An 18,882-nucleotide genomic window follows, 5' to 3' on the forward strand; every position below is an offset into this window, starting at 1 on the left:
CGTTAACATCTGTCTATTAAAATTCCATGTAATGCGTCTCATACGAAATTATGATCTCGTTATTGAAATTTCTCGCTCTGGCCTTGTAACAGTGGACGCATTGACTACAAAGAACCCTAGCGGATTTAACATATGTACAAATTTATTTGTTGTGGGGCCCGGGGGGGGGGGGGTTGCGAAGGTCACAGGTCCGCGAACTCTCGTCTCCCCCCAGTCGGCAGCAATTTGTGTGATGAATCCTGGCCATTGTGAGGGCGGTGGGCGTGTGGGCGAGCGCCCATTGAATTGCATTTCTTTCCGCCATCAGAACTGGAGCGACGCAACGGAACTGGCAAATGGCACTACAGTTTTTTGTTGTTGCAACAATTGAATAAAGAGGTGTACTTAAAAGTACGCCCTGCAAATGTTTTTAGAGGCGCTGTATGAGCCATGTTTAATTCTCATTGTTGGAAATTATTCAATTTAACTTTCACACGTAGGAAATATAAATTCTTAAATTGTTATAGTAGTGTGTGTTAAGGTTTTGGTATGCATACGTATATACTGGTAGAATAATTTTTGACGTAACTACGTCTATATGGAAGGGTCATTCCTCAAAAAAGTGTTACGAAAAAGTGACAGAAAAATGTGTAAGATCCATATCAACAAATCGACAACAATGTGTAACTATGGAACGTCGTGTTTACTCGGCATTGTTGTTACCTAGGAAAACGTGTAAGATCCATATCAACAATGTGTTAATATGGACCGACAACAATGGTCAGCTTGCGTGCATTGTTATGTTACCTAGGAAACGTCATCTGTTTACTCGGCATTGTTGTGTTACATTATTGCCGTCAACAATCCGCTTTCGTAGCAAGATGGATGACATTGAAGATAACATTACATTACATTACAGAGACGTAAATGTAATTTAAATACAGAGACGTATTTACGTCAAATTCTCCGGAACTTTTTCTTAAAATATCAGCGTGGAAATAATTAAAAGCTGAACATTCTTTAAAGCCTTTGGGGCCAGACTATAACCAGTTATTACGCCTGGGAATCATGAAAAAGAATTTCATCATAAATGGTTGAAGCCTTATACGTATGAGTATTTGCAAAAATTTTCATATTCTCCGTTCGTCCTTGCAGTTGTAGAAGGGAAAGTGTGTATATGTGATTTATGACTGGCACAGCTGAAATATCTATAGCCAAATTCTATTTGTGATAGCCGAGTGTTTTTATTTATATTCTTTATTTTGCTTTTATTACAGTCCAATTTTTATTTCATCTCTATTTGTTTTTTTCCCTTTTAAGCAACTTGTTACATTAACGCAACTTAAAAAAAACAACAAATTGAATATTTTCGTGCGATTGGATTTAATTTCCCACAAAGAAAGCTTTTGTCTGCTTTGTGATTGAATTGTGGTTTTAACATCAGTATGAGGCGATGTCACATGTTAGCTGAAATTGTCACTCTGATATTTCATTTGTACGTTTTATGAACCTTCATTATTAAGCCTGTAGCTTCTTTTGTCATCCTACGCAAACATTACAGATCCTGGCTTTGTTACATTTGTCAGACATATAAATTTTAATTCCAACACCCTCGCCATATTTTGAACAGCAGCGTTCAAAACCGTGAATGTATTGTCTCTTTAGACAAGCTCCAATGGTTCATCACTCATTACCGTTAACCAGAAATTAAATATTAACTTTTTATTGCCTCCATGTTGATCCTCCCTGATAATAGAGGCAGCAAGGACCTCTGGAAAATCGATAAACGTCTACCAGACTACACGGCACATAACCCAGGAGACAGCCTTCTTCAGACTCGCCGACGTGAGAAACCCAAATCTCAGTACCCGTTTCATAAATTCACTTAATTACTAAACCATGTTAATTTTATTAATGGTTAAGAAATTAAAAGCACGGTTATGGCGTAGTTACTGGCGTTATGTTTTTGAAAATTCGCCATTTGGTTCAGAAGTTAGTGGGATAGAAGAGATTTACGCTCACACTTTCATGAAAGTGTCATAAAACCGTATTTTCCTATAGCGTAAGTAAAACCGGTTATGAAGCTCGTTTAATTCATTAACATCAGAAAACCACAAGCGACGTATTTATTTCCATAAGAACTTAAATCACTTTCTTTACGTTACTGAAATTTCTAGTCCCACAAAATCAGTTAGTTTCCCGACCAGCTGTTTTTCACTGTAAAATATATAAAGTAATAACTTAATGGTTTATGTAATATCCGTTTTAATATTATCATATTCTCTGCACCTACTCGTAATAATTTCTTCTCTCACGTATGCGCGTTACATGCCCAGCCCATCTCATCCTTGACTTGATCAGTCCATGAAAAAATTCGGGACACCACATTAATCCTTTAAAGCTCGGTGGTAACTATATATACCACCTGATATACAATCAAGAACTCTGTATTTTTAGTCCTGCGTTTCGTGTGAATCTCTCTATAAATCGATTATTTCCTTAAACAGCGTTAACCAGCCGGTCTTTATAATGGTGAAGTGTAGTGTTTACTACGCGGTACGGACTGGATTATTAAATGTTATTTAGACGAGCTTCGACTTTAAAGGGTTAACTACTCTAGAAGTCATTAGCAGGTGAGGGCGGGGTCTCAGATATGTATTATGCTATAATCGTGTATTAGTTTACAAATAACAATCTGAATCATGCTGTAACGTCTTCATTCACATAAAATCATAGATCACATACTGATATCCATCTCGGACACAGCGACGCGTGTTTTCGTTCGGATTACGAAGCAGCCATTATTTCGTGTGCAAAATTTATATACCTACACATAAATATTAAAATTTCGAATTGCTTGATTAATCATTAGGAACATAGTTTGTTGCTAGTGATTGTTCAAATCACGATTTCCTGTGACATACAAGTCATTATTTATTACCTTTTTTAACTTTGGTGGGTTTAGATATGTCACAGGACACACACGAAATAATTATTCATTTGTCATTCAGGATTACTTTAAGTTATATTTAATTCGAACATTAATTTTGTGTTTATTTTTTGAATTATTCGTACAGTCATACTCTATTCAACATACTGATTTCAATTCCCTCGTTAATCTACATTGAACTCTTAATTCATAGCAACTAATCGAATTGGCTCGTCAAAGCAGTTGTCTCAGTTGTTATGTCGGTAATATCGAATAGTATTCGGATATTTAGGCGAAACTCACGGTTTGATCCCGTCCGTATTTGCAGTTAGTAATCACGAGGCCCCACGACGTATTTCTTAAATTTGTCATCTCACAAGTTCAGTAAAGTTTTCTACACAGGTCAATAATTTAGTAAATACGCCTTTCAGTTCTTAGTAAGTTTAACGAGGCTATGCATGATGGCGGACGGACGGACAGACAGACGTTACAACCTCCACTCGTGTTTTCGCTTCGTACACTCCGTTCAAAGACAAGCCGAATAAATCTACCGTATTTTGTAGTTTACGTATGTTCCTGTTAGGAAAGATAAACCTTTTTTGATTTCAACATTCCACAAACAACACATATTCGCTCGAAACTGAATTCTCGGTTGTTTTGACGTAAATACGTCTATGAGGAAGGGTCCTTCGGCGAAAAAGTGTTACGAAAAAGGGAAACGAAAAAGTGTAACTTCATTGTTATGTTACCTGGGAAACGTCATCTGTTTACTCGGCATTGTTGTTACCTATAAAACATTACATTACCTTACATTACATTACCTTACTTTACATTCATCTACCACAGACCCATCTTAAGCGTAACTAATACAAGTTAAGCATTCAAGCATTTTTGTTACCTACGAAACGTCATCTGTTTACTCGGCATTGTTGTTACCTATAAAACATTTCATTACATTACATTCAGCTACCACAGACCCATCTTAAGCGTAATTAATTCAAGTTAAATAAGCAAAGTCTTAATCAAACTTTACTCAATTGTAAAGCATGTATAAAGGAAATATTTAGAATAAAGCCAATATATAAACTTCCTTTCCGTATAGACGTATTTACGTCAAATTCTCCGGATCCGTGGTTCCACTGACAACTTTTATTTATTTTTTTTAAATTTATTTTTGTCTTTTATGAAAAGTTTACAAACGCCATCAAACTGCAGCACGCGGTATTCGGTCTGCTTGCTACCGATTGACACAAAGCAGGCAGTTCATCACAGAAACGCAAAAAGCCGACTACTTTAAAAGCGATGCAGTTGAGAAAGCTCATTGGCGTCTCTTGTGGCCAAAGTGATTACGCATTTCATTTACAAACATTTATATTTTATTATCCGTACGTGTTTATGTGAGACGTACGGATTATTTCGTGTGGAACACGTGAATCTCTTTTACGCACTTCAGACCACAAGTAGCACGCGGTCTCAGACTTTCGCGAGTTGTTCACCAACACAAACAGTTGTGTAAATTTTCTCTCTAATTAGAGATGCGTACATTTTCCGAATGCCATCTTTGAGATCCTATGCCTTATTACCCTCAGTGATTACGTATTGCAGACACTAATTTGTTGCTGAAGATGCCTGTCTTCTGTGTAGTGTGGTGTATCTGAAACGTCAGCAAACTTCTGTCAGACTAGACGACAAAAAAAATCCCAGCAGACAGCAATCTTCATACTCGACGTCTTGAGAACCTTAGATTTGATATTTATTGTTTATACCAGTGGTATTCTACCTTTTTTTGTTCGCGTACCCCCAGATATAATTTCTCTTCATTTTTGTACCCCCAGAGTTGTTGGTGTATAATTCAAGTTATAAATAGTATATAATATACATCTAAAATAAATTAAATAAATTACATTACTAACCATTCAGTGTTTATCATAAAATAATATATATTTTTTAAATTTCACATACCCCCGGGGGTACGCGTACCCCAGGTTGACTACCACTGGTTTATACCATAGATAAATCAGGGCACAATGTAATTAATCTGGTCATAGTTAAAACAAAAAAATAAGTTATAAAAATATTCGTGTGACGCAGCAGTTCTCACGCGGTAGATAGAATTTTAGTTTTGAACTACGTGAGTAGCCGGGGAATCCCCATTCGGGGATTCCCCATCCAGTCACAAGCGCGCGTGTAAATTGTTCGTTATTATCGTATGATTTTAACCAGAATTGGGACATGTCGACAAATTTTGGGTACGTTCACTACACACCAGCGGAAAACTACATTTAAATTCAATAGGGATTATTTTGTTCTCATCTTTATATGTATCTCTCTTTTTGTTTCCTTCATCCGTTTCCCTCCTTTGTACCTTATCTCCTCGCCATTCCTGCAGTTCCAATATTTTCGTCACCCGATTGCTAAAAGTGCTTCTGTACGCTGTCCATTGTAAAATAGAACACTTTGCCACGTAGCGCCGTTGTTGAGAATTCTGCGGGCCTCTGGGAGCGCAGCGTATAACACAGACAGTTGACACCGCGTGCTGTTATTTTGGTCTACTTCATATAACGCGTTGTTTTATAGTCGGTGACCGTCAGATACTGGCGAGCGCGTTTGATGGTCGCAACATTTTATAAGCACAGCTATTTTAGGCGTTTCGTGCGTTGTCATCTTCCTTTTAAATTCAAACATACGACCCGTGGCAGTGAATTATTGTGCTTGGTTCCGCGTTTCCTCTCGCTTGATAATTTATAACTTTGGAACTGAACCGGAAGTCCGCCCCTTGCTGTTGTCATAGTTACCCAAAGTTCCGCCAGTCCGTACTCAAACCTCAGCATGAACAAAGCCTGAGGTTTGTTTCTTTTGTCATTCTTTTTACACCGCAGTCAGATGGTTAATGGTGATGGAAAATATGTATAGTTCATGGTATCGTAAACTAATAATAACATTTATTTTTTCTGTCAAAAGGCCATGAGATTCCATTAAAGATTAAAGTTATTATAACTGATAAATATTATTCTATATTCCGAAGCTTATAAAATCAAACTAATTTTAGATAAATTTAAATGTTTTAAAAACTTTATCGGGTATACATTTAAGCTTGTATAATTCACCAGTAGATGCATTCACATCAAACTGCAATTTAAGCTTGCGTGCTCAAATTGTGGTCCGGAGTGGTATTCAACCTTTTTTGTTCGCGTACCCCCAGATATAATTTCTCTTCAACTTTGTACCCCCAGAGTTGTTGGTGTATAATTCAAGTTATACATAGTATATAATCTACATCTAAAATAAATTAAATAAATTACATAACTGATTATTCAGTGTTTATCATAAAATAATATATTTTTTTTAAATTTCACGTACCCCCTAAGATGTCTTCGCGTACCCCAGGTTGAATACCGCTGCTGTAACAGACGTTTATTATCAGATACTACGGTCAAAATTAATATTAATGTATATTATTTATCCAGTATGTGTCACAGGATAATATCAAATGCATGTTACAAGAATACTACATGCTAAGTGTGGTATAGATTTAAGTGAGATTGACATCCTGGCTCTTATCGACACGGCGATGAAATGTTGCGATCATAAAAACAAGGAATTGTCTACGAGATTAATGTCTCTTAACAGCGTATATGGGAGTTAGAATTACTGTTTAATGTCATTGAATTTAATTATTATTTGTCTTTTTTCAGAGCTGTAGCAGCCTCTCGAGCCATGAGGGAACGCGGGCCACTGGGGCACCGCGTTGTCCTCATCCTAGTGCTTCTGCCTCCCGTCCTGATCGCCACTACCCTCGAGAAGGGTAAGTACCCTGTTGTATGACATCGACTTTCAGTTTTCCAGTTCAATTCTTATTTTGCGAAGTTGTTAAAGTGTGGCTCGTGACACACTCCATTGGTGAGCTTCTATGAGAACTGCAGTGAACTTTTGGTTTCGTAACAGCGCGTAGCAACTATAAACTTTTTATCTGTCAGCTGCAGTTTTGACCATTGATAAGTAAGGACTGAAATTACGCCAAGCTTCAAAACAAAACTTTCTGACACAGTTCGGAAGTTACACTCGAGCTAGAGAGTGAATGGGAAATTTAACATTTAAATTATTCATGAATAATAAATACAAAATTTTAAAGCAAAATTGCATTGTTTCCTCAACCAAGGGTACAGTTCATGTGATAATATTTCTTATTTTTCCCCCTAAAATTTACTGGGTTTTTTTTTCTGTATAAAGTTATTCAAGAAATTTAATATTCTTATTTTACAGTAGTCTCTACATTAAATAATGGTCCCAGCATCTGTTGAACGCTCAGATTCCTTTTCAACTCCCCCTGGGTCTGAGACAAATCGAGATAAAACGTTCTCCGGAGTGCGTAAAATACTCCTGTAATGTATTTTTCACTGTATAACACCACACGTGGTAATTTAGATACTGCCTTTTGATATTTAGGTGCCCGGGAAATTTATTCCTGACTTCGAGTTACAAGCGTTCAGTTTCTTGATGCATCATGCATCAGAGACATTCTGTTCGGATTTGCGATATGAAATTATCCGACGTCTGACGTACGTCTTAAGAGACATTCCGGTGTGGTACAACTGATGCTCGTGGCCTCTCCTATCGTTTCTAGGCTGGAAGTTAATTCTATTTTGTGAGCAAATGTTAAATCTACAGGTTTGTTATCTTACGTCATAGACAACTGTGAAAGTGATTCGCTGTTGGTATTTTATATCTCGTGCAATTTATTTATTTATAGTCTTTTTTTAAAGACACTGCCGGTAATTCAAGGTTTTTATCATCTAATGTGAATATGATTAATGAATGATGTGCCGGTAAGGATCCGCGAGGAAGTGTTCGTGGCCTGATTTAAAGTACCGTCTGATAAAACCACGAGAAACATGTGAAGACCGGTCTGCGGGCCGAGATTTGAAGCCAGGACATTCGGAATAGGAAACTGTAATGCTAACAAATCGTCCGATTTACTTACTTTATAAATGCATAGTCAAATTTCACAATCTCGCTTCCGTGACGAGAGATTATTATTAATTTTTCGTAATTACAACATTGGTGGAAATGAAACTTGGTAGCCTTAACGTGTAATCGGCGTAAGTCACCTGCGACAGTTTCGTGATCGAACAATCCACAGCGAACTACCGAAGAAATCCACAGCTAAATGTTGTCTAACTTACCTCTCTTTGTCACTACAAATCCCACTTGCGTTAAGTAATTAAGTATTATAAGACATTTCTGAGAGGGTTGAACTAGATTCTGTACGGATTTGACGTTCTGTAATTTGCCGCACTGCGCTCTGCCTGTATTCTAACTAATGACGTAATAAGGTGAGCTGAACGTGTCGGTGTTCGTCACTCACCTCAGCAGCATCCGCCTACAGCCAAGATCTTGTTATTTCAATAACCATGGTAACTCGAAGCGTAGCTTTATTAATGTAATATGTTAGTTGGAGTTAGGAAAGCCTCATATTCCATTGTAAGTCTATTACGTGCCTGCAAATGCTTCCAGAAATATGGAATTTTGGCTAAAAATTGAAACACTAATTCACTGACGAACGTAAATACTTATGATTCGCACGTAATTTTGTCCCAAAGCTTGGTAGCAGGACGTCAGTAAAGTTTTTATAATCATTTTACTACTATTTATTAACTTCTTCGTCAGCTTGTTTGAGGGTTCATTGTTCGTAACCTGTTAATTATTTATTTATTTAGTGTTCTGTCTGACGACAGGTCCATATGAACAGGATCCTTTCATCCTTTTCTCGGACTGGGACCTGTTCATATACGTTCTTGGCAGATGATCCAGAAGTGGTTTGCCATTGCCTTCTTCTGTGTGTGAATGGAGTAATTGTTGGGATGCCACGGAGGAAAACTCCGTGTTGCCTAGACCACGGCCTTGCCCAACACAAGTTATAAATTCCGGCACCGCCGGGAATCTAACCCGAGACCCCAGGATTACAAGGCCAGCGTTCTAACCGCTAGACCACCTCATCTTATTATTATTTAGTGTTCTGTCTGACGACAGGTCCATATGAACAGGATCCTTCCGTCCTTTTCTCGGACTGGGACCTGTTCATATACGTTCTTGGCAGATGATCCAGAAGTGGTTTGCCATTGCCTTCTTCTGTGTGTGAATGGAGTAATTGTTGGGATGCCACGGAGGAAAACTCCGTGTTGCCTAGACCACGGCCTTGCCCAACACAAGTTATAAATTCGGGCAAAACGCTTAAAGTTTCTAAACACACGGAAGTAAACTTCAACGATGGGACATGATTCTGAAATGGCAAAACATAATATATGAACAAGCTTCATGACTGGAAATGGTTTCTAATCTGCAGACAAAAAAATTATGTATAAGCCCGCGTGCATCACTCGGTATAATTAAAAAAAATAATTACCTTCTAAACCAAATGTTTCATATTAATTTGTGATCAATAAAAGTAATAAATGAATACACTTTTTAATGAACATTTTGTATTCTGTGAATCTGTTTCCGATAGTAAGTTAAAACATTGTTAATAAACTGCTGTAAAATATCTGTAAATTTTAATTTGTTAACTGCGACATTCTGCGAGTCGATAGGAAAGAATGAATCGATAAAGAACTTTAGATGTTCAGAACTCCTGCCTTATACGAAAAATACCAAATTTCCCCACCCACGGGTACTCATAATTCTAGAAAATTCTACCGTTTCTTTCAGTTTATCGCCTACGAACACTGTTAATATCCGGAGACTTACATTAAACAACTTTCTCCCGACTCATCAAATTTGTAACTTAATTTATCACTTCTCTTTCGAGAGTAATTAACAGCCTTTTTGCTAAAACAGCGGTGAAATTGAGTCTTCTTCGCGTCAACCAGTCCCCGGGGCAGTGACCTGACCTCTGCCTTGTCAGGGTCACTAAACACCCGCTGCGCGTTATTGATGGGGACCCCGACCCTTGAGATCAGCAAAGGGAACCGATCATGTCGTTGTTGTGTTGTGTTTACGCAGTACAGCACGTCATCTAACCCCCTCCCCCTTCCTGTCGTCTGGTCGTGGGTAATTAACGCAGTAGTTAATGAATCAATCAGCCAGTCATCTGTAAGCCTAGTTAGTACACAGGTAAAGTACGTGACAGTTCGGATTCTCGCGACACCAAGTGTGGGTTGTAGCCTTGGTAGAAGTTTACCGACGTTTCGGAGGTCTTTGCTGCCTCCGTCATCAGGGCGTTAAGGCATAAAGTGCCTCTAAAACGCAGGCTGCACGGTGCAACAACCCAGAAGACAGGCATCTTCGTGTGGAATATGGATGAAATAAAAATTGTTCTCAACCGGAACTTGTCTTTTTAGGAATAATTTTTTTTACTTCTGAGAGCGTGTAGTGAATAATATTCAGAGTACTTTAATAAGTTGAAAGTGTTTGGAAACGGAATTCAAAAAAGAAAAAAAATCAAGAAGGTAACGGTTTGCGGATACTAATTCGGGTTACATTAATAGACAGGGAATTTCTAAATTATTTTAGCGACTATCAGCTTATTAACGAGTGTTCTGTTTCGTGGTATTAATTACGGTTGTACAAATGCACAGGGTTCATTGTAAAGCGACATTACTATGTACTTTCTCTGCATCCCTTGGTTCGCTCATTATATATATATATATATATATATATATACACCACACACAGAAACATAACTTGACATTTGAATTTTAAACCATGTACGACTCCCTCAGAAGTTTCAATGCTTCGTGTTTTAAGTTTTGCCTTTGCTTGTAATTAAAACCCGAAGCTTTGCGTATGGAAATGACTGAATGGGTACACAGGAGACGTATCTAGTTCAGTATGTGTAGATTAAATTATACAAACACTTCGTAATTGTTATTATTTTAAAAACACTTTTAATATCACGAATTCGCGCGACCTCCTTTTAGGCAGAAAGTCTGCGTGCTCCTCCCATCAGGTACAGAAACCTACGATGCCTCATTTTTTCTAAAATTCACATGTTACGTAAATTAATGATCCACGTGTTTTGTACTTTTGATATCACGTTCTTGCGGGGATGATTACGAATATGGCGTTTTTTTTTTTGGAATGTTTCACCACGCAGTCTGGTAAAAACTGACCTACGTTTCATAGCTGCCTATTTCCTCCGTTATCAGGTTGATCGCCTTGATGATGGAGGCAGCAGGGACATCTGAAACGTCGGTAAACGTCCACACGGCGTGATAACCCAGACGACAGCCATCTTTATACTCTTAACTAGTTACAGTGTCGTTAAATAAATATTATTGACTGTAATAAATTTAAAAATGCAAAATTGTTGTTGAGCGTTGCTGGTACGTGTAGTTGATGGGGTCGTGTTTAAAATGAAATACCCTGTACAGCCACAAAGTTACATATGGATTGATTGGTTTCGAACACCGGTATTCTACAGTCGCCTTTCCAATTGAAATAAACTCAAATTAACGTATTCCAAAGTCTTGTAGCAGCGTGGTTTTATTACGGGCCATTAAAGTTTATATAAACTTCAATATAATCATTTCTGCGCGGTATATATCGACTCCTCTGAGTTGATGGTTCTTGTGTATCCATGGTAATTGCGCTGCATAAAACACACATTTGGTTACTTTATCACGCACTCGCCCTGCAAACATTTCCAGGGCGCAGTTTACAGTTTGCGAGTTATATATATGGAATGGAATCGTATGCATAGTCAATGTAGCACGCACCCACATGCAGCCAACGTTTCTGTGTAAAAAAAAAATATCCCCATCCAAGGAAATATTATTTATTTACAGTTTGATGTAGTTCTGCAATTTTGGTGGTCTTAAAATCGTCCAAACCAATGGAATATAGATCGATTTTTATAGCTTATTTTAGATTGCTATATGTTGCGACGTCTAGTATATTAGAATATGTCATTGGTAGGTCTATAAACGTGGAATCACAAGTGAACGCCAATTCACCACACTATATTCAGAATATGTATGAAATTTATATTTGTTGAGTCTCTTATTAATGCAAAAAAAGACCTATCTATAAAATAAGAACTTCTTATTGGTTGGTTGGTCGGTCGTCATTACCTGCTGTTAAGGGATTTTGGACCTTATGCGATAATATGTATGAATGTGCGTACTGTTATAATCGTTATCGTTGTATGGCCATCATTTGCTGTCAAGGGATTTTGGGCTTTATGGAATAATATTATGATCGTTACCATGGTAACATTGTTAAAGATGGACTGTTACTTACGTTTATCTTAACCATGGTATGTGCTTTTTTCCGTTGTGCTTGGCGGACAGTTTTCTACCTGCTTATGATTTATTTATTTAGTGTTCTGTCTGACGACAGGTCTATATGAACAGGATCCTTCCATCCTTTTCTCGGACTGGGACCTGTTCATATACGTTCTTGGCAGATGATCCAGAAGTGGTTTGCCATTGCCTTCTTCTGTGTGTAAATGGAGTAATTGTTGGGATGCCATGGAGAAACCGAGGAAGCCCCCGGAGGAAAACTCCGTGATGCCTAGACCACTGCCTTGCCCAACACAAGTTATAAACTCGGGCACCGCCGGGAATCGAACCCGAGACCCCAGGATTACAAGGCCAGCGTTCTAACGGCTAGACCACCTCATCTTATTATTATTTAGTGTTCTGTCTGACGACAGGTCTATATGAACAGGATCCTTCCATCCTTTTCTCGGACTGGGACCTGTTCATATACGTTCTTGGCAGATGATCCAGAAGTGGTTTGCCATTGCCTTCTTCTGTGTGTGAATGGAGTAATTGTTGGGATGCCACGGAGAAACCGGGGAAGCCCCCGGAGGAAAACTCCGTGTTGCCTAGACCACGGCCTTGCCCAACACAAGTTATAAATTCGGGCACAGCCGGGAATCGAACCCGAGACCCCAGGATTACAAGGCCAGCGTTCTAACCGCTAGACCACCGTGGCAGTCTGCTTATGATATTGTGACATTAATCCATTGGACGTCAGGCATTTAGCGATAATACGGACCAACTACGAGAATTGTTAAATTGTTATTAAAACACCTAAGTCACTGAGACACCGTCGTATTGTCGCCAGTTTTTGTCTGTTGAAAATTTTGCCTATCATCTGTATGTTAGGGGCTATGATGTTGATGGTAAACTGAAGTATATACATTAGCCATTCGACAATTACCGGCGACACAGCAGCGCTGTATGGCGGTGTCAGCAAGAAACACGTTTTGTGTGACAGGACTGCATGTTCAGCCTACGTACAATCAGAAGTGTGGTGCAGTGGTGTTCGATAAATCGCCCTAAATATGAACTGCGTTGCTCCATCAAAATACAGGCTTCGGGAAGGGTGAAATGCATTTCTGTGTGACAAAGTACTGCAAGAAGCCTGTGGAGTGCTATAGAATACCATTTCGAGATTGGTACGTGCCTTTAAGGAGATAGAGTTATGTTGAAACGCAGGTAGAAAGCGTTTTATGGTCAGAAAATATGTCAGTGGGTTTTGATGATAGAAGGTGAGGAATGGCGACAGGGCGGGGGAGTCCCCCAACGAAAATTGCGCGGCTGGCTGGGCATCCCCGCTGGTCATCAAAATCCCATGTAGATAATTATTATTTCCTTCAAGGGCTTATGGAAACTATGAACATTCGATTAAGTTTCTAGTTTCAAAGAGTGTTCCTGGAGGATGTGACATGCATTTCTGCTCAAACTTCCATTTGGTTCTCTCTGAAGTTCTGTTTGCCCTCGTCATTCTGTACAAATTGAGTAGGAAGTTATCTGCTTTTGCAGGGATGTAAAAGAAGTCAATACGTTCTTTAATGTAGTTCAGACACTTACTTCACGGGGTCCACGTTATACTGAAATGGAAGTTGTGATGTGATTCTCGGCGTAGAAACTTTTTAAACTGTTTTTCTTTCACTCTGGCCTGTAGAAGCTCTGATGTACCGTAATATTTTACATCAATTAAGTCAACTGCGCAAGGTTTTTATTTAAAAGTTTCGAAGTTTTCTTACGTTTTCAAAGAAAAAATCCCTTGTTTTTATTTCACAAATTACAGCGTTGACAAAATTCCGATACTAGTTGATACAAGCTTCGGTTCAATATTATATTTCTTTCTACTTCTGTGTCTCGCAAATTCTCCTCTTTCGTGACTTTTTCGACTGCAATTCTCGTGTCTTTCTTTCCAAATCTCTTTGCCCCTGAGCCCATACCAAAGAAAACGTCTACGTCAGGGACCATTTGCGACATTCACTGACGTGTTTTTAGTGATACGGATTGATGGAGCCTCACGCCAAACCCACAGACTGGGGTTCCACCCCTTATCGGCTATCCCATGACTGCATACTCAGTATTGTCAACGCTGGGTTCTTGTCTCAGTCTCTCTGTGATGTTTGAAACACTGCAATGAATAGTGCAGCTGCGCTGGTGGCGCCGCTAAGTGATTCAAGGCACAAACTACGACTGAACCTCCACCCTCATCCCCCATGAACAGGATTCGTAAATTCGATTTGTATTTCTTAATAGAAGGAAATAACTTCTAGCATGTCGGAATGAAGGTTGTCACCAAAACTGAAGGAAAACGTGTTTCGTAAGAAATTCAATATTTCATTCAGCCTTCAGACGCAGCCCGCGCGACGTTGAGGTGGGAGTGACTGGTTGTTCTCATTGCCTCTCAGACATTCATTGTGTTCGATTCTGAGGACAGTAGAAGTGAGTGGCATTTGTAATTCCGTCACTTCGCTGGGACGGACTGCGAAGGAATTTGAGGATGCATCGGAAATCGAGAAGAATATATTTATGGACATATCAAGAAGGCGGGTCGACGGACTGATTAAGTCGATGACGGCAGGATGACGAGGGCTTGTAGCACGCATGGGGGACGCGATAACAGACACTTTACAAGCGTTTCTGCGCAAATCTCTCGCGTGAGTCGCCACAAAATTTGCGGGAATAAATGTCCGTTTCAAAAACACGCACGAAAAATGTGGAAACACGTTTTATGCCCCGTACAGTTCTTTTTTACGTCAGTGTTATTGTTTTCCGGATAATTGGACAAGATTTCCGTAATGCGAGAACACTTGGTCCATTTATGATCAGATTTTACATTGGACGTCCTTGGCCGTGTAGATCAACGCTGCATATAAAAGACCGAAATTTAGGATTCGCGAATTAAAAATCTGGACTAAAAAAGAGCGAATGCATTAGAAGTGTTACATTATGGGTGCGTTTTGTAATGTTACGAGGCGCGTCCACAAAGTAAGTTTCCCACTCGTCCCACAGCTAGCAAACCTTATATTGCGCGAAGCGACTGTGCGTACGTGATAGAGCAATGACGTAGCATGGCGCATGCACTAACGGTACTTCCCGCGTTCTCACAGTAGCATCGTTGCAGCTGTTGAAGTTGGAGGTTCTTATTCCAGCTCCCGCCGACTGTGAAGTGCGGTCAGTGATAACGCTAGGCCGCACACGGCTCGACGGACAGCAAGTCTCCTGCAGGAGTTCAGCTGGGAGGTGTTTAATCATTCACCCTACAGCCCGGACCTCGCTCCCAGTGATTTCCATCTTTTCCTACACCTCAAGAAATTCCTGTCCGGTCAGCGTCAGCGTTTAGAGAATGACAGAGAGGCGGAGATGGTTGTCACACAGTGGTTCCAATCCCAGGCGGCAGACTTCTACGACACAGGTATTCAAAAGTTGGTCCCACGGTATGACAAATGTCTCAATTCCGGTGGCGAATATGTTGGAAAATAGCTGGACACTTGCTGTATCTGTTGCAATAAATATTTCCATGAAATTATGTTTTGTTTCTGTAAACGGCCCCAGGGAAACTTACTTTGAGGACGCGCCTCGTATTTATTCAGATCTTTCTGCTAACATGTCTCAAAAAAAATAATAAAATCCCAATAATTATAGGAGCAACAGGAACTGTCTCCAAGTCATTTAGAAAATATTTGGCCAACATCCCGGGGGAACACGACATCAGGGAACGTTTTGGGATATTCATACATCATTCGAAAGACGCTGTCATAAAATAAAATTATATAATACATGTGGCACGTTTTAAAAACAAAATGTATCCCGGAAACAGCTGCTGCCCTATGCACCTTAGGGGCAAGGTTTGTCTCGGGTACATGGAAGTAAATACCCCATAAAGTGGTGAACAGATGGGATAATAATAATGTTCCTGCCTGAATGAACACACCGTACAAAGGTAATTGATTTAATGATGTTTAGGGAATGTTTTCTCGTTTATTCTGTGAATCAAATGAAAACCATAAACATACACAGTTTTTTTCGTTTCCTCAGAGTGTTAGCCACGCTGATAATGTTAACATACACAGTTTTTTATTTTTCTCAGAGTGTTAGCCACGCTGATAATGTTAACATACACACTTTTTTAAGTTTTCTCAGAGTGTTAGCCACGCTGATGATGTTAACATACACACTGTTTTAAATTTTCTCAGAGTGTTAGCCACGCTGATGATGTTAACATACACACTTTTTTAAGTTTCCTCAGAGTGTTAGCCACGCTGATAATGTTAACATACACAGTTTTTTAGTTTTCTCAGAGTGTTAGCCACGCTGATAATGTTAACATACACACTTTTTTAAGTTTTCTCAGAGTGTTAGCCACGCTGATGATGTTAACATACACACTTTTTTAAGTTTTCTCAGAGTATTAGCCGCGCTGATAAAGTTAACATACACACTTTTTTTAGTTTTCTCAGAGTGTTAGCCACGCTGATAATGTTAACATGCGCTCTTCGTTTTTTTTAAGGTGTTAGCCGGTCTAACAAGCTTAACATGCACGATCAATCCTTTCATTATTGTACTGTCTTCGGTGTTGAGACCATAGTCGTGGCTCTATTGTCTTCGTGCAGACATGGTGCTATTGTGGACAGGGAAGGAGATACAGCAGACCTTGTTAGACAAAATGATGTGCGGTACTGAAGAAAGCCCCGGCCCGTTCTTGTTCCAAACTTGTCGCCCGCTGAGACCTCGTCGTAGTGAAAACATCTTCACCCGCCATGCTTGGGCATTTGAAATTTAATCATCGCAATTATCTTGATAGCAGTAAAAAGCGCTCCTTCGTCACTCTGCCCGCTCAAGTTCTGTAACTTCGTCTTCATCCCACGGCAGAGACGTTCTTAAACTTGAGAACCGATCCCGTTATGATATTCATAGTTTGCTGCTACAAGAGATGAAAAAGCATCTCTCGCTACTGTTAAGGTCGACTGCAAACTTTTACGTTTCCTTTATGTTTTTTTCTCCCCTCGCTGTAATGAAAATCTCCCTCCGTACTTATGACGTCGCTTCTGAGCCCTGAACATTATGCCACAGATAATCTATTTACCACTGCACAGTACACGAAGTTTCAATAAACACTGTACCGAATCAGTTCAGAATGTTGGTTTCCTCATAAGAACAAAATATCTTTTTACATGTTATATACTGCTCTGAATATTTATTGTGAACTGAAGATGGCTGTCTTCCGCCATGTTATTTTGCAGAGGGGGCTTACTGTCTCCATCATCAGGGCAGCCCTGCAATCTCTTGATAATTAAAGGTAATCATTTGAGTCATAACTCGAAGTAAAATGAAGTTATTTATTTATTATTTATTTAGTGTTCTGTCTGACGACAGGTCCATATGAACAGGATCCTTCCATCCTTTTCTCGGACTGGGACCTGTTCATATACGTTCTTGGCAGATGATCCAGAAGTGGTTTGCCATTGCCTTCTTCTGTGTGTGAATGGAGTAATTGTTGGGATGCCACGGAGGAAAACTCCGTGTTGCCTAGACCACGGCCTTGCCCAACACAAGTTATAAATTCGGGCACCGCCGGGAATCGAACCCGAGACCCCAGGGTTACAAGGCCAGCGTTCTAACCGCTAGACCACCAATGAAAATATATGTTTCGCACTTTGGTACTTATCATTAATGGTGGAAAGGAATTGATGTGAGTAGATTCTGTTAAAACATAGGTAATAGATATAATAAATGTGAATTTTAATATTTAGATCATGTATGACGGGTACATTCGAGGTATTCCCAGAATTCAGACGTCTCTTAATTTTAAGTTGAATATAATTCTGACTTATTATTATCGTTCTTATGTGTTTGAAGGTACTGATAATTATGGGGTGTTGACAGTTTTGTAATTTATTATTTAATAGGATTAAATTTATGACGCTGGTTTATACTAAGACGTCTTTAATTTATTCGAAAAATAATTCACGAAATACTTCTTTCTATGAAGTGTAACATGGCGTTTGTCCAGAAGTCTCGTACTAAGAACACACGCGTTTATTAATTCTTGAGGATGCCTCATTTTGTGAGCTTTAATTAGTTTTTTATTAGTCTAGAACAAAGTTTTTAAAAGCTGTTCACAAAGAAACGAAAACACAAGTGTCTATTGCAGTAAGCCTATCATTAGTATCTTGGAGGGAAATTAGTTTTCGTATTCATTTGAAACTTTAAATTAGATTTGAACGGTCTGCGTAGACTTCTGTAACGTATAAAATATTTAAAGAAAGCAAATGAATCGGTTGCTGTTGTAACTTCATGGCCACTTTGCTACGTAATCTAAAGCAAACCTTAAGCACATATCTTAAGTTTCGGCGAGAAAGAAATAACTTTGTAACAAGATGGCTGTCTTCTGGAATGTAGCGTCGTGTAGTCTGGTAGAGCCCCCTGATGATGGCGACAGCAAAGACCTCTGAAACGTAGGTAAACGTCTGCCAGACTACACGGCACTACAATCCAGAAGACAGCCAATATCGTAGTAAGAACCTCAGATTGTACGAAGTGCGTAATATTCAGATATCCCCTTTGATGTCTTGCACTATCTGATATCAGTTCTTCTGTTATATAATATTGGTTAATTTCAGGGTGGCAGGGTACATATATTCAGGCGCCCTTGGTGATTAGATGATTACTTGTATTCTGGTGCGGTGGCGAAGCGTTTATGTTAACTGTGTTAGCCTGGCAAAC

General features: G+C 39.2%; 1 protein-coding gene and 1 long non-coding RNA gene across 13 annotated transcripts in view; one reads left to right on the forward strand and one right to left on the reverse strand.

Annotated features, from left to right (window-relative positions):
• The window catches only part of LOC110833551 (neurotrimin), a 524,202-nt gene that overhangs the window by 366,141 nt on the left and 139,179 nt on the right, over positions 1 to 18,882 (forward strand). For all 7 annotated transcript variants that reach the window (XM_022071767.2, XM_087349044.1, XM_087349042.1 and 4 more), the window contains one exon: positions 6,604 to 6,713. In XM_022071767.2, coding sequence (XP_021927459.1) covers positions 6,626 to 6,713 — 88 coding nt within the window. In that variant the 5' untranslated portion in view covers positions 6,604 to 6,625. The remainder of the gene's footprint in view (positions 1 to 6,603; positions 6,714 to 18,882) is intronic.
• The window catches only part of LOC110833552 (uncharacterized), a 267,341-nt gene that overhangs the window by 87,441 nt on the left and 161,018 nt on the right, over positions 1 to 18,882 (reverse strand). The window contains exon 3 of one of the 6 annotated variants that reach the window (XR_015535227.1): positions 6,269 to 6,309. The exons of the other annotated variants lie outside the window; for them this stretch is intronic. This is a non-coding gene — a long non-coding RNA (uncharacterized LOC110833552). The remainder of the gene's footprint in view (positions 1 to 6,268; positions 6,310 to 18,882) is intronic. 6 annotated transcript variants of the gene reach the window in all.

The sequence above is a fragment of the Zootermopsis nevadensis genome, unplaced genomic scaffold (assembly GCF_977971745.1).
Source record: "Zootermopsis nevadensis isolate Lab colony 2312 unplaced genomic scaffold, Znev_1.0 Znev_ptg000015l, whole genome shotgun sequence".
Lineage (NCBI taxonomy): Eukaryota > Metazoa > Arthropoda > Insecta > Blattodea > Termopsidae > Zootermopsis > Zootermopsis nevadensis.